General features: G+C 31.8%; 1 protein-coding gene across 1 annotated transcript; it reads right to left on the bottom strand.

Annotated features, from left to right (window-relative positions):
- Positions 1 to 10,522: 10,522 nt before the first annotated feature.
- Positions 10,523 to 17,146, bottom strand: LOC141605164 (uracil phosphoribosyltransferase). Its single transcript, XM_074423834.1, has 11 exons — positions 16,664 to 17,146; positions 15,316 to 15,394; positions 14,794 to 14,852; positions 14,595 to 14,672; positions 12,916 to 12,997; positions 12,350 to 12,398; positions 12,114 to 12,175; positions 11,201 to 11,268; positions 11,059 to 11,114; positions 10,918 to 10,965; positions 10,523 to 10,800 (listed from the first exon to the last, which is right to left on the bottom strand). The coding sequence occupies exons 1-11, from the start codon at positions 16,928 to 16,930 to the stop codon at positions 10,749 to 10,751; spliced, it is 900 nt and encodes a 299-aa protein (XP_074279935.1). The 5' UTR covers positions 16,931 to 17,146; the 3' UTR covers positions 10,523 to 10,748.
- Positions 17,147 to 17,154: the final 8 nt, after the last annotated feature.

Genomic DNA, 17,154 nt, shown 5'->3' with positions numbered 1-17,154 from the left:
GGTGGAAGTGTGGAACAATATATGTTCACCGATCACCAGTGATCTTCCATGGCCTTTGATCATGGTTCAACTTTTATAAATTAATAATAAATGATTCACAAAGAATATCATATAAATCAATTTTTATTAAGGTACTTACGTGAAGTAGTGGAGGAAATTTCTGTAAGGTATTTGTCGTTTTAGGTTTGAAAATAAAATTCTCTTTTCTTTTCTTTTTTTGTTTTTGTTATTTGAGGAATATTAAGATATGGTTGTTATGACTTATGATATGTATTTGTATAATATTAGATATATTTTATTTTGTTTTATTAATATTATAGATTGTGAATTACGGTTTTATCGATATTGGCGCAAAAACGAAAACTATTTTTAAATTTTTATTTTTTTTTTTTATTTTTTTTTCTTAGGGTGTTACCGAAACTCGGTAACACCCGGTGTCGCCCTAACACTTCCCATAATATATGTCGTACAAGAATTGCAACAAAAATCTAATTAACTGATTACAAATTTGTAAAAAAACAAACAAGACATATTCTTCCTAAAACCAAAATCGTTATTAAATAAAAGCGCTTCTGCATACCACCGTCTAAAATATCGATGTTTCTTCATACAACCAACTGCGAGGGGATCCATAAATCTGATAAAGTTTTGAAAGAGATTAATCTTATCCGATCTCACAAATCGCACGCAATAATCCAATGACTACAGATAAGAACATTAATTTTCCACAAGAATACCTCTCAAATAGAAGGATGAATCTCACACAAGATAAGCACAAAACTCACACAAAGGTTAGGATAAATCTCCAATAAAGAAGCAACAAATGATTGAAACACCTAAATAATAAAAGCGTAAAAATTGATCAGCACAAAGGAGGTCGAAATAAAGTTAAGTTTACAGAGGTGATCCAGGAGTCACGAGTCTTTTCGTTTTTCCTTTTCTTTACTTAAATCCAACTCTTAGTGATAATGGAATTTAAAGATACACTATATTTATGACCCGTGAAATTACGGGTTTATCTGTTTTAATTTTGATATTTTTATCGTATTGTTAATATTTGTTCGAACAATTAGTTGTTGCTCTATTTAAAAATATACAGTATTGAAATACATAGAAATTAGTTAGTTAATATCTTATTTCATTGACAACTTTGTTTTATTTTTTTAAATTGAATCCTACAAGTGACAATGTGGCAGCTACTAATTTTGAAAAACTTGACAACGGAGCAATGACAAAGACGACTCATTATATATACGTGTGTTTTACTCCGTAATATAATAAAGTGAGTTTTTAAAATATTAAAAGTTGAAACCATCCGTATATAATAAATTCTGTATGGAAAAATCTTCAATGACGCCTTATAAGGTTGTAAACTCAATACCTCAATATAGTCATCTCCAAATTATTTCCAGACCTCTCCATCAACCCTCCCATAGAAATATCTTTGAAGTCTTATCACCACGTGCATGCTTCAAATATTATCTACATCCAAAAAATATTTATTTTATCGATAGAAAAATATTAGATACGATTCAACGGTATGGTCAGTATCTACTCCATGTATTACAAATTAAATTTTCATTTCAATTGCTCAATATCCAAAAAATTATATTCCCTAAATTCGAATTCCAAAAGGTTCATAAAATTTTTTAAGTTCCTTATTACTATTTCAATAATTTGATCCCATCTCATGTTATACTTATGTCCACGATCCTATATAAAAATAAAATATAAAATAATTTATTCCGGTTCTGAAAAAAAAAACACATAAACTTAAAAATATACGGATTATAATTTAGACACCATACTATTTAATATTTATCTGAAGGTTCACTTTCGTTTCCTTTTAGTACACTTCCTTTTAGTACATGCCTTGATAATCAATACATATATATATAAAGTAGAAACTTTTCGAGCGATATTAGAGAGTCCAACTTTTTTAGAATTCTTATATATAAATCCTAATAAGTGTATATCTAGCTTTTTCCTCTTAATAATTTATGAGAAAATTATCCTAATCGAGGTAGATCTAATAATTTATGAGAAAATAATCCTACTAGAAGTAGATCAATTATTTATGAGAAAAATAATACTAATAGAAGTAGATCTAATAATTTAATTATTATTCTTACTAAAATAATAATAGGAAAATAACTTTATAAAGAATATTTATTTTAGAAATATTTATAACGCAAAAAGTTCATATAATAAGTATAAAAGTATTACAATTGCATATTTTATAAACATACAATTACTAATTGTGAGAAAAAAACAAAAGAGAGCCTAATTTTTTACAAATATAAAATATTCTCCAAAATCTAAGGGGGTGTTTGGTTCACGCGTGGGTATGGGTTTGAAATCGGGAATCATACCTGGGTGGTATCGGTTTGGAACTTGATATCTCATACCTTGTGTTTGGTTGAATTTTGGGGGTATGGAGTTAGAAATCAATCAAAGCTAAAAAATCTTCAAAATACAATATTTTAATAATAATTTGGATACTATTAAATCATGTATATAAAATTTAATCAAATAAATATATAAAAGGATTTTTTTACAATTGTTTATATCACTTTTAAATATTTCTAATTTGATACCATGGGTATCAATCTCATACCCACCTATTATTTGTACATATATAATTAGTAATTTGAAGCCATTTTCTTAAAATTGAAACTCTTTTTTGAAAATTTGTTCATTTTGTTATTATAAATAAAGAGTAGAATAATAATGTAAGATAATGATACTTGATTTTATTGATAGACAAAATTTCAAATAAACAAAAATGAGTTATAATTTTAATAAAATTAATCTAAAACTATTTAATCGAGTTTAACAGTAGTATCCTATTCCCTCCAATCCACACAAAACTCTTCATTTGCTTTTTGGAGGTTAAACTTTGAAAAGTTGATCATTAATTCACTCAAAAATACCACATCTACAAAATTAGATGTCGTATTATATATTTCGCATGAAGTTCATAGGGAACAAACAGTCTTAATGGTAGATAGTCAAAAACAAATTTATTATTTAGAGATCTAACAAAATCCTCCAAATAGTTTACATATATAATTGAGATATATGTTGTTTTGCGTACCACCATTCAACATTTACACTGTCGTATGCTTACAAAATGGAATATATTGGTAGATGTTGTAAGTTAATCTAATTTGTGAACCTTATAAAAGTCAGTCTCAGTTATCATGTGTTCATTTTAAGGAATTAAACCACATTTTTGGAAATGACGTTTTAAATTGACTAAAATCGGTGGTGCGTACAACAATAAAAATAGGTAACTACATAACATAATTTACGTAAACCAAAAAGAGTAGCTTTTATGTTAAATGAACCGATGATCCATCAATAATCAACTAAATCAACCCAATAGTTTTGTGTGTTCCTATTTTCAACATAGTTAGGCCCCTTTTTTTATCAACTTAATAGAATTCTACTACCAAACCATGACAATGTAAATTAAACCAACGTTTGCAATCTGTTGTTCAACAAATTCTTAGAACATTCAACATGCATATTGTAAAAAGATGATCCTAATGGAAGCCTCATACATTCTATGTAATAGAATCACTTATATTTTTTTTACTGATGTTTAAGGACTACTAATTTGATTGGAATTCAGTATGATTTGATTTTACGATAAATATATAGACCAAAACACTCTTAATTGTAGATAATCAAGGTAAACTTATGCTATAAGAGATCTAACATTTTCTCTAAACACACTAAATATAGAAAATTATGATACATGTTGTTTTATGTAACACCATTTAGTTTTATGTAATTGTTATAGGTTAAAATAATTTGTAAAACTCATAAAGGTCTGTCTCAATTATTAAGAGCGGTTTATTTGGTAAGCTGCACTATGTTTATGGAGATAATGTTTTGTATTTAATTAAAAATCAGTGATGCTTATAACAATAATGAAAAAACTAAGTACATACTCTTACAATGTTACTTGATGTTTTACAACTGAAATGATAACTACTAAATGACAAAACTTCTATGATAAAAGCACTAATAGTTCATTGATGATCAACTATACCAAGCACGAACTTTTATTTATCAATGATTTAAACATAATTGAACTTTTTTTAATCAACTATAGAATATATTTATACAGATGATCCTAATAGTAGCCCCGTGCATCGCACGGACTTTTCAACTAGTAGTTTATATGAAATGAAAAAGAAAAATATATGTTAGAGATGTTTATACTCATGAATACAAAAATACAAATTCAAATAGGTTGATCGGGAAAGCATAATAGTTAAATTGCACAACAATATACGCTTAATAACAAATTTAAAGAAATATTATAAGATCTCCATTTTGAGATCAACGATCATTTTATAATGGTTAAAAAAGTATAAACTATTTAAAAAAATAAAGTACATTTTATATAAAAACAATCAAAAGGTGGGAGTAGGAGAAAACTTAAATTGGAAGAGGAAATGACATAATTAAAATGATTAATTATTGTCATGATAGTTCAAAAAGTAAATTGTGATATTTTAAAGATTTTTCATTCAATTATTTGTACTTATTTATTTACCATTAATTATGAGAGTAGGTTTTTTTTTTTGGGATATTCTACGGTGTACTCCTAAGCTTTTTGGCTTTCTATGTTATACCCCTCCTTTTTTTTTATATATTCTACATTATACCTCTAAACTTTTTACTTATTTCTCCATCATGACCTCGTTGAACTCTCAATTAACTTTATCACTATTGAACAACCGTATTTTGAACTTTATTCGGACTCATTAATGTTGTATCACCATCCTATATGAGAAGTATCACAAATCACTTTTGATAAGCACAAGCTACTATTAAAAACATCCGTTATGATTCATGATACGATAATGGAGATTTGATCAATTTTTAGTTAGATTCATCGTATTGTATTTGGTGGGTTAATGCCTTAATGGGTAATTCGGCGAAGTAATAAGTAAATGGGTAGGTTATCGAGTAATTGAAATGATAAATAGATGGTTTAATAGGTCAATTAAGAAGTTAAATTAGCAAAGACAATAATTAAGGTCATGGTATATACTAGTGTATAGAATTCAGGGGTACACCATAGAATTTCAAAAATTTAGGGATATAACATAGAAAACCGAAAAACTCGAGAGTACACCGTAGAATATCTCTTTTTTTTAGGAAATTATGAGAGTAAGTTTTATGTATTATTTCTGTTTTGACAAAAAAATACATAAACTTAAAAACATACGAAGTAGAATTTAGAAATCATACTATTTAATATTTACCCGAAGGTTCACTTTCGCTTCCTTTTATTACATGCTTTGATAATAGCTCATATAAAATGAAAAAGAAAAATATATGTAGAGATGATTATACTCGTTAATACAAAAATACAAATTCAAATAGGTTGATCAAGAAAGTATAATAGTAAAATTACACCACAATATATGTTTAATAACAAATTAAAAGAAATATTATAAGACTTCTATTTTGAGATCAACAATCATCCATTACTTATCAGTTTCTACCTTACGTTTTTTTACCTTTAATTTTACCTCAGTTTCGTGCCTTTTGTATTTCTTCCCTCTTCAGATTACCAACGTGATGGTTTGCCTTATCTGCATTCACATACGTTTCATGGTGCTTTAAAGTTATATAAAAAATACATTGACCAAAAGATAAAACATTAACCTGACAAAACTTGACAAACGAATAAAAACACTGTCACATGTAAGTCACTTAAATTAAACCAATTGGAAAACATGACTTCAAATATAAAGCAAACGATTCATAAAAGCAACAACATAACAAATTAAAATATACTTTATTGGACACAACAACAACAACAACAACAACAACAACAACAACAACAACAACAACAACAACAACAACAACAACAACAACAACAACAACAACAACAACAACAACAACAACAACAACAACAACAACAACAACAACAACAACAACAACAACAACAACAACAACAACAACAACAACAACAACAACAACAACAACAACAACAACAACAACAACAACAACAACAACAACAACAACAACAACAACAACAACAACAACAACAACAACAACAACAACAACAACAACAACAACAACAACAACAACAACAACAACAACAACAACAACAACAACAACAACAACAACAACAACAACAACAACAACAACAACAACAACAACAACAACAACAACAACAACAACAACAACAACAACAACAACAACAACAACAACAACAACAACAACAACAACAACAACAACAACAACAACAACAACAACAACAACAACAACAATAATCACAATAATCGACAATAATACTCAATATACTCAACATAATCAAATAAATAAATTAAACCATAAAATAAAATCCACAACTTAGAAACTCATGACAAATGGGTATATATTAAATAAATAATATGGTATTATTAAATTAGATAATTGATTGCCGAGGACCTTAAGAGATGAATTAAATAGGACAAAATGTTAATGAAAATTATGGGTGTTGAGTAATATAAGGGGTTTTAATAAAATTATTAACATATTATATTACAAAAATTAATTAAATAGGAAAAACTTTTAATTAATTTGGTGTGTGTTAAGTATTATGAAGAGTTTTAATCAATTTATTACCATATTTAATTAAAAAAAATATGAAAATATTAATAATGGTGGGTGCTCAGTAATATGAAGAGATTTAATTAATTTATTAATAGGTTTTATTACAAAATTTTTAAAAATAATAAATTAAATAGGAAAATGTTAATAATGGTGAGTGTTTAGTAATATGAAGAGGCTTAATTAATTTCTTAACATGTTTTATTACAAAAAAATCAATTAAAATTTCAATTTCAATTATAAATTATGAAATTTATTAACATGTTTTATTACAACAATTTCAATTAAAATGTCAATAATAATTATAAATTATGAAATTTGATGTAAATTTATAAGGTTTATATAAATTTTGGAAGACAATATATTTAATATATAAAATTAATTTAAGAATAATGATAATATCCTTTCATATTATAGATATAAGTGAATTAAATTAATTTATAGATAAATGATTTAAATTAATGTCATGTAATAACAAATTGATAATCCATGTCACATTAAAAATATGCAACATCACATTTAAATATGTCATGTCACATTAAGTTTTAATTTAGGTGGCTTTTTGGATCCTACATAACTTTGTCTACGTAGCATTTATTTGTCATTTTAGAATAGCCTTTTAATTATATTGTATAAATTACATAATCATATCCACAATCATGGTCAATCAAAGGATTCTCTCAATCAAACAAATCAAGAAATCAAGCATATCTAATCATGCATATTTGTTTGTATATTTGTGTTATTTGATACCTTAATTAGTCCTCCAATTATGGAGAATATCACTGCTAATTGATAGCCATAATTGTAGTATATACTCTTGTAAACTAGTATATAAACCCTTATAACATATTGTTTAATATATGCAAATTATTAACAACTTCTTTACATGGTATTAGGAATCACACCGATCCTCATGCTCTTTCTTCTTCATATACCCGCTGCTAATCTCTTTTTAGGTACATCCTTGGCTTTTAATAACACCCTCATTCCCAATGTCGATGAACCATCCAACCTTTTACTCTTCATTCACTTTGCTAATTGCACTCAACTCACCCCAACCACCTATCGTTCATGGTGCTTAGCTTCCAAATAACCCGTTTCCTTAAGGTTTTGGCCTCTTTGCCTATCTTAATGGAACCTGCCCCTTACATACCACCCCAAACCATCACGCCGTCCTCCACTGAAGCCAAACCTAGGCCTCTGAAACACCCAAATTCGTATCCAACCAAGCCTACAACATTTGGCTCTGTCGAGACCAGTTAATTCTAGGCGCTCTACTAGGAACACTCCATGGAACCGTTGCTCACAGTATCTTCGGAGCCAATACCTCACACAATGTCTGGCAACTTCTTACCAACATGTATGCAAGCCCCTCTCGAGGGCATATCCTTCAAATCAAAGACCGGCTCAATAACATTTCTCCCGGTGACAACCATTAACGATTATATGTTATCGATCAAATCTTGCACAGACCAATTCGTCAAACTCGGAAAACCTATGGATTCCGAGGACATTTGCCTTTGAACGGAGTTGGGCCAGTAGATCTGTGCAAGATGTGATCGATAACATATAATCGGTAATGGTTTTGCCACTGAGAGAAATGTTATTGAGTCGGCCTTTGATTTGAAGGATATGTCCTCCAGAGGGGTTTGCATACGTGTTGGCAAGAAGGTGCCAAGCATTGTGTGAGGTATTGGCTCCGAGGATAATGGGAGCAACAGTTTCATGGATTGTTCATGCTGGAGCGCCTATGATTAAGTAGTGTTACGGAACCAAGTGTTGTACACCAGGTTGAATATAGGTTTGGGTGTTTCGGTGGGCTTGGCTTCAGTTAGGTATGGCGTGATGGTTTGGGGTGGTAAGGGGCAGGTTCCATCAAGATAGGTAAAGAGGCCAAAACTTTGAATGAGACGAGTTATTTGGAAGCGCCATGATCAATTGGTGGTTGGTGTGTATTGAGTGTAATTAGCAAAGTGAATGGAGAGTAAAGGTTTGGATGGTTCATCAACATTGGGAATCAAGGTGTTATTGGAAGCCATGGGTGTACCGAAAAAGAGATTTCACCACGGAGATATGTAGAAGAAAGAGTATGAGGATTTGATTCTTGACACCATGTAAAGAAGTTGTTAATTGTATATATTAAACAATATGTTACACGAGTATATATATACTAGATTACAAGAATATATACTACAATTATAGCTATCAATTAGCAATGATATTCTCCATAATTGGAGGACTAATTAAGGTATCAAATAACAGAAATATACAAACAAATACGCATGATTAGATAAGTTTGATTCCTTGATTTGTTTGATTGAGAGAACCCTTGGATTTCTGGTTATGAAGATGATTATGTAATATATCTTTAACAGGGTTCAACAAACTTTGAGTACTTAATGAAATTTATATCGGTTTAGAACTCGACTCTTGTAACAAGCTGTTAGTCCGGTTTTAAATATCAAGAATCAAAACTGTTCTATTTTTTTATGAATTGTTTTATATATCACATTTTATGATATGTGATTTGTTCATTATATCAAGAATATTTATTTTATGAACAAATTTATTTATAATCCGTATATATACCAAGTGCTTAGCATATTTTACTTATTTGTTCTTGAAAACTGTTACGTAGCTAGATAAAACAAAACAAAAAACTCCTTTACAATATGTAAAGATGATACGGAATAATGTGTGATGAGGTAGTGTGAGGCTGTGAGCTTGAAACGAGCCAAGTTCATAGAATAAACTTTTTTTGTGAATAACTCAACAACACCTTATGATCAATTGATCATTATACTACCACATGGTTGGTCGATTTTGACCCTGATCTTTTGAGCTGAACTAAAATGAAACGAAATGAACTAAAGTGAGTTGAACGGAACCGAACTGAATGGAAATTTGCTGAAATAAATTAAACTGAAATAAATTGAGCTAAATCAGAACCGAAATTAAACCAAAAAGAACGGGATAGTCATTTCATGAAACCTTGCCCTACCATGTTTCCTACAACGATAGATGTCAAGGAAAAAAGGACGTGTTGCTTCAATGTTTTTCACTAAAACTATCCTACACATCCAAGAAACATCTCAAGCATCGTAAAATGTAAGGTTTCAAACTCAAATTTTCATATTGATGTACAACTAATATCGTATTTCATCCATTCAATTCTACTCTACCACTTTCTATTTTGCACACTATTCATAAGTTAACATTCAATTTCATTTTTCTTCCAATACATAAGTGAAAATATATTCATTTGGATGACTGGATCTTGTTTGATTCGTCTATACGAATATATTAAAAATATTTTACTTTTATAATTTTTGCAAATACGTAGCTAATGACATTTACCCCATAAAACGTGCGTTGACAAATGTGAAAAAACAAAGTAGTAGAGTGGAGTTGAATGCAGGAAGTACTAAATTAGCTTAAATGGGTCATCATCGATAAATGGAGTACACGACTAACACGAGTATCGTAGTCCACAAATCGAGTCTAGTACGAAATTTGTAGCCATGTGGGTGATTGGGTTCTAATTTTCAAAATGGTTGATTTATGTAAAAACACAAATTGGAGTTTTCTGGGATTAGCTTTGCGTGCAGAACTTTCCTGTATGTGCTTGTTTTATCTTCACGGACTTTTTGTCATTAGTTTTGTACCGAAGTTCTACGCTTCCAGAAAGCCAGAAATTTTGATTGTCTTTCACTAGTGTTTGATTTGCCAACTACTTGCTTGTCATAATATGAATTGGACATTTTTTTCAGCACAAGGAATAATTTAGTTCATCCATAATTTATTTTCATTCCAATCAATCAATTACATTACGATCAATACTACGTGTGTAAATAGAAATGTAAATAGAGATTTAGCCACTTTTTAGACAAAACAATTAAAATTCGCATGACATTTTTACTAGCCTTTTGAAAACAAAGCTCATCCAAAATCTCAATATATCGGTCTAAGGTGATTAGGTAATTCTTACCGTATGCCTCTGGGAACCAATCCAACAAAAAAATAACCCCAAAAAATGCATCAAGAACAAAACTATCCTAAACCATTTTGCTTCTTAGGCTACCACAGTTCATGAACTTTAGTTTCGATGAAAGAAACCAGTATCATGTACCATAGCTTCGATCTCCTGCATCCCCCAGTCCGGGAAGAATGAACCTGATATCAAGCATTCAATACAGTTTTGTAAATAGTTTGATGAAATAAAGACTACCAAATATAAAAAAAGGTGTTAGGATGTAGTTTTGGTAACCATAGCCATAATATAATGCATACCCCTTCTCATTGACGATCTCATCAATGGTTCCTGTGTATACGTGAAGCCTGAAAGGAAGTGCGTGAATAATTAGGCCAACACTATAAACATCTAGGAGTAAGTATCAATCTGCAATAGGGCTAGAAAGCCATCGTTCATACCCAGGACACTTTTCACTGAGCTTTTGGAGTGCTGGTGGAGCCGCAACTGCTGATATCTGCTCATGGTTGGTTTTAAAGACATAAGAATCAACATGTAGTCGACATAATAAACCAAGTGCACAATCAACCACATTGAACTTACCACTTTTATTTGCTTGTTTCCGACACCGCGCTCCTTAATTAGTTCGATGGCTTTAATTATTGTTCCACCTGAATTTTAAATCACGGAAAAAGAATAAAATTATTATCAATATAAAGAGTTAAACAAGAAATGGACAAAGAAGAATTGTGTTTTATAACCGTATGCCCATATGGTAGACCATAATGCAAAACACAGTGAGAACGGGTATAATGCATAGAACTAAGAATTCACTGAGGAGACACACAAGCACACATAGGAAAAACCTATACTTGGTAAATGAAGGAAGCAAGGGTAACTAAGTAAGTAACTAACTATGCGATCTCAACTTATAACCACATCTCATGGAGAACGTAAAAACTCGTTTCTATGTCCATTTTCAATAACATACTCTAACACACTACTAGAACAAAAAAAAAAAGATAGGAAACTCGTCGCATATTTCATTATGGATAGCTGTGTGGATGGTAATGCTCAATCACTCGTGCCATTGCAGCTCAGCTGTATCGAATATCAACATGATGCACTGTAATAAGCAACTAACAATGAAAATCAATAGGGCAAGGCAGCAAAACGCGTCTTCAAATGGCATGGCAATGAGGCAGACAATGTGATTTCAGAATCAACTGGAAGTTTGCCTCCACTTATTTTGTAACATTGGTATATCGATTTTTGCTTTGGCTGGTTTATTTATTGATGTTAAGTTTTATGTTGTTATAAAGGGGAAGGTAATCAAGACGCTCACCCATTAGCACCCTATCACACTTTACCCTGATGGTTTACTTGACCATGCCATATTATATAATCAATAAAATTGCCCTTTTGATCAATAAAATTGGACTCTTCCGTAATAAAGACAATGAGAACCAATCAAAAGTTCCAAGAGGCTCAATCAGAACAAGTGCAGATGTCAAACCTGTTGCCAGCATTGGGTCAACAACTAATACACGAGCTCCTTCAGGAAACTTATCGGGTAACCTGGACCATGAGAAAGCAAAGCCAGAGAGGAGTGATGAATAAAGTTAGTCTTATACAGTTTTCCACTACCAATGATCAGAAGTAATAGATTGAATTTCTCTACTCCAGTGGTGGTGTCCACACGACCGAACTTGAAGAAAGATATCATTGAATGTTTAAAGAATGAAGTCTTACTTATTCAAATAAACAGTGGGTTGAAGTGTCTCCTCATCTCTGCTGAGCCCTAAACATAAGACACTAAATCCTTAATTACTAATGTAAGGATAAAAAAAACATCACTCCATTGTCTCAATGGTTCCCGCTTGTGTTGCAACTGGATGGTCAGATGTGCGAATTCAACTCGGTGCTGAAAATTATTTCTGGGTGACCCATAGTAATATACTAATATTGCATCATTAAATGCAAAACTCTGCTAGAGATTAGCGAGTCATTTTTTTTTTACTTCATCATATTCAACAAGGAGGAATACGTGTCTCATTGGAATTTGGAAATGGACACAACATACTGTATAACTTAGAGAACAATATATGAATTGCCAAGATGTAACATACTAACATACGTAATACAAATCCTCGGTTTGGCAAACTATAGAAAACTGATGTTACGGTCTATTGCATGGTATGGGACATGAGTCCCACATCGGTCATATGAAAGGAGGGGGTGCTTGATGTGGGGTTGGCTTTCCCACCCTTTAGGCTAGCTTTAGGGGATGGGTTCTCCTATGATATCACCCGACATACCTAAATGATAGGTGTTTGTCGCTGGCAGAATACTGGCCGCATGCTCTGCAAGTGCAAGACCAGCTCTCAGAATTGGTATGACCTACATGACATTGGAAAAGCATGGTTGTAAGTAACAGATCAGACGTAAACCCAAAACTGATGATTCCTTCTCATTTACTTTCAACTAATCCCCTGCCTAACAGTAAAAGGAAAACCCTTTAACTCCTAAGCCCCCAAATGTGGAATATACTTCACCAGTTAGGTGTTTTCTTACTCCCCATAAAAAATAATTTATTTTCTTTTTCTTTGAGTAAAAAAGAAATAGATTGATTTCCTTGTTTTCTTTGAGACTCTGTAACCATTGCAGCTCAAGAATTTAAAATGCAATCAGTAGTGATCCCGGCGACAACTGCAATTTGCAGTAGCATAATATGGCAAGGTGGGGCAGATGATGTCATCATTTGTCACATTTTTTTGCAGTCTACTACATATCAACATAGGATTGGCCGTGTTGGCCAACAGCCAAGTATATGTCGTATTGGTCAAATATCGGCCTAAATACCAGCAGTATCGGTCTCTGATCTCAATATTCAATACGGCCCATCTTTGAAAGGTCCTTCAATTATAATAATATGGCAAGGTGGGGCAGATGATGTCATAATTTGTCACATTTTTTTGCAGTCTATTACATATCAACATAGGATCGGCCATGTTGGCCAACAGCCAAGTTCATGTCGTATTGGTTAAATATCGGCCTAAATACCAACAGTATCGGTCACTGGTCTCAATATTGGATACGGCCATCTTTGAAAGGTCCTTCAATTATCGCAAAACATTAGCGCAGAAGTCCTTCATTTATCATTCGACAATAGGAATACCATGCATCAGATCATGGCTGTTGCATGCAAGTATAAATTTCTGAAAGTTTTACCTACCTAGATTAAAATACTTCCATTAGAAGTATTTGTTATATCAGTTTCATAATTTAGGATTTCTCCTTGAACTACACTACTACTTATGTGAAATATTGAGGATATGTCAGTATCCTTTTCATATCCGTGCCACCTTTTCTATTGTCGTATTCAAGGATTTCTGCAATGCCACCAAATGCTTAGTTTACCGTAGAGTCCTGACTCCTCGCCAACCCACAAGAAAAACACTCAACTCTCTTACGTGTTTGAGCAAGGAGTTGAGTATTTAGAACTCATTACTAGTAAATATCGCCCAAAAAAAAAGGAATGGAACTTTATGATGGTAATTTGCCTTCAGTTAAGCTATTGATTTTAGAAAGATAAACTTAATATCATCTCGACACCTGTCAGCGCCTGCTAAGCCGCTCAGGCATCACTAATAAGACCAAAGATCTAAGTAAACCATATAAATTTGCCACACAAAAAGCATCCGGAAACAATATTATTCAGAACTAGTGCAACAGATGGTTACCAGATTCATAATATGATCTACTCGAATTAAAAATACAGAAACGTGAATCGCTCAAATAGAGCCTCCTCCTTCTGTAAAATTATAACCAAACGCCATAATTCTATGTAATTTGGATTCATAATTTGTACAAACCGATCTGCATTAAAGAATCCAGGTGCAATTTACAACTCTGTATATTAGTATGAAAAACACATCGTGTAGTCTTGTACAAAGAGGTAATACAATGAAGACAAAGAAATAAATAATGAACTCACCGCCACAGGCTCTCTGGGATCGATAAATTCAACTTTGGAGACAGCCAGAGGAGTCCGGATTTCTCCTGCAATAGTTGGCTGAAAGCAGAAAAGAACAGAAAATAAGAAAATAAGATGAGGTGATAAAGGATCAATCTTACATGCATAGTCATCGGTTATCTTTTGAAATGTTGAATTACAACTGTTCTGAAAAGCTTACCAACCATTCCCTTGAAGCTTCATACATAAGCAGCCTCCCCAACTCACCCATTGCATTCTCTAGAAAAAAAAAAAAACACAAACTAATATGAGGGACAGTCGTACAAGTGAGATAAACCCATTAACCTTATAACTGAACGCCGAATACATAACTACTTGGGTTAGTCTCACGTGTAAAACCGCTTGACTCACTGGAAAAACAAAAAAAAAGGCAATCATGATGACGATGAATAAATGACATGTTAAGCTAAATGTGTACGCTGCTAGAGAGAAAAACATAGACCTAACTAGACCTACCTCAAAACCCTTAAACAGATGAAATTTTGACCACAAGTTTATATTCCCAACCGTAACTGATATGAACTGAAATCACACCGGCTCGAATTGCAGTTAAATCGCATGCGTAAGTTGTATCAAGATCATCAAAGAGCAATGACTAATCATGAAAATCAGATTAAGAACTAGAATTCCACAGCAAAAAACTACCAGTTTCAAAGAATACATAAAAATTAAACAAACATACTGAAAACAGGACAGGGAGTCTCCTCATTCCTCAAAACCGAAACCCAATGCTTGATCAGAGGATGTGGGGGTACAAAAACCTGCAAGAACCAAACTTTGAAACAATCTAACAAGTGCCATTTGAAATCAAAGCCTAAATAAATGCATCAAACGAATTCTCATTCAGAATAGGCTATTTTCTTCAAAAACCCATCAATCAGTCGGCAAGAACCAAACTTTCAAACAATCTAACAAGTACCCATTTAAAATCAAAGCCATATTCTCTCAAAAAAATTCAAAGCCCGATAAATGCACCAAACAAATTCTAATAGGAGAACACAATTGGCTAATTTCTTCAGAAACCCCGAAATCAAGCTGCAATAATCAAACTTTCAAACAATCAAATATCCAATAAATGCACCCAAAAAATCTCATTCACTATTAGCTACTTTCTTCAAAAAACCGAAATCAAGCTGCTAGAACAAACCTTTCCCCCAATCTAACAAGTACCAATTTGTTATCAAAACCTAATAGGTAGTAATTGCAACAAACCAATTCGCATACACAATTGGCTAATTTCTTCATAACCCCATCAATAAAACTGCAAGAACCGAACTTTTAAACAATCTAACAAGTGACCATTTGAAATCAAAGCTTTGTAAATGCGCCAACTAAATTGTCATACACATTTGGCAAATGTCTTCAAAACCCATCAATCAGAATGCATGAACCAAACTTTCAAACAATCTACCAAGTGCCGGCTCGAAATCAAAGCCTAATAAATGCACTAAACAAATTCTCATACACAATTGGCTAATTTCTCAAAACACCATCAATCAAACCGCAACAACCAAACTTTCAAACAATCTAAAACAAATGCCCAATTGAAATCAAGCTTTATAAATGCACCTAATCAATTCTAATACACAGTTGACTAATTTCTTCAAAACCCATCAATCAAACTGCAAAAACCAAACTTTCAAACAATCTAACAAATGCCCATTCGAAATCGAAGCGTAATATATTCACCAAACAAAATTTCATACACAATTAGCTAATTTCTTCAAAAACCATCAAATCAAACTGCAAGAAACAAACTTTCAGACAATCTAACAACTGCCCATTTCAAATCAAAACTTAATAAATCCACATAATACATTCTCAAAAACAATTGACTAATTTCTCCAAAAACCCATCAATCAAACTGCAGGAATCAAACTTTCAGACAATCTAACAACTGCCCATTTCAAATCAAAACTTAATAATCCACAAACTACATTCACAAACACAATTGACTAATTTGTTCAAAAATCCATGAATTCAAAACCCAGAAAACAATGAAATTAAAGTAATCGAGAGAGTGAAATTACAAGCATTCTGTCGTCAGACATGAGGGGTTTTGGCTGAGTAGTAGCAGTACACTTGACTGCGTAACGCCGGGGTTTAATAGTAATTAACTTATTATTATAATTATAATTATAATTATTACAATTATTAATATTATTATTATTATTATTATTATTGTTGTTGTAATTAAAGTGACATGTTTGGATGGAAAATTGGCGGCGGTGAGGGAAAGTGAGGGTAGTAGTAGTAGTAGGAGTAAAAGAAGGAAATCTGAGCAATTTTAATTCCATCTTAATAAGGAAGTATATAATTTGAGAATTGAAATGTAAATAATTAATTTCTTGGATGGTAATTCAAACACAAAAAAGCTCAAAATTAATCCAAATTATTATTATTATTATTTGGGATTTGGGAGAGTTAGGGAAGGAGTGTGCAGTGCAATCCACAAAGGAAAATGGCACCAATTATCTATCCTCCACACCATTCAGTCATGCACCAAGCCACCAACAGTATC

This window comes from Silene latifolia, chromosome 10, assembly GCF_048544455.1.
Source record: "Silene latifolia isolate original U9 population chromosome 10, ASM4854445v1, whole genome shotgun sequence".
NCBI lineage: Eukaryota > Viridiplantae > Streptophyta > Magnoliopsida > Caryophyllales > Caryophyllaceae > Silene > Silene latifolia.
This window is presented reverse-complemented; position numbering and strand designations above follow the sequence as displayed.

Excerpts from the sequence above, each read along its gene's own strand:
- LOC141605164 (XM_074423834.1), bottom strand. The coding sequence starts at position 16,930 with ATGGAATTAAAATTGCTCAGATTTCCTTCTTTTACTCCTACTACTACT. Across the intron at positions 15,395-16,663 it reads TGTCTGACGACAGAATGCTT|GTTTTTGTACCCCCACATCC; the intron begins GTAATTTCACTC and ends TGGTTCTTGCAG. Across the intron at positions 10,801-10,917 it reads GAGATCGTCAATGAGAAGGG|GTTCATTCTTCCCGGACTGG; the intron begins GTATGCATTATA and ends GCTTGATATCAG.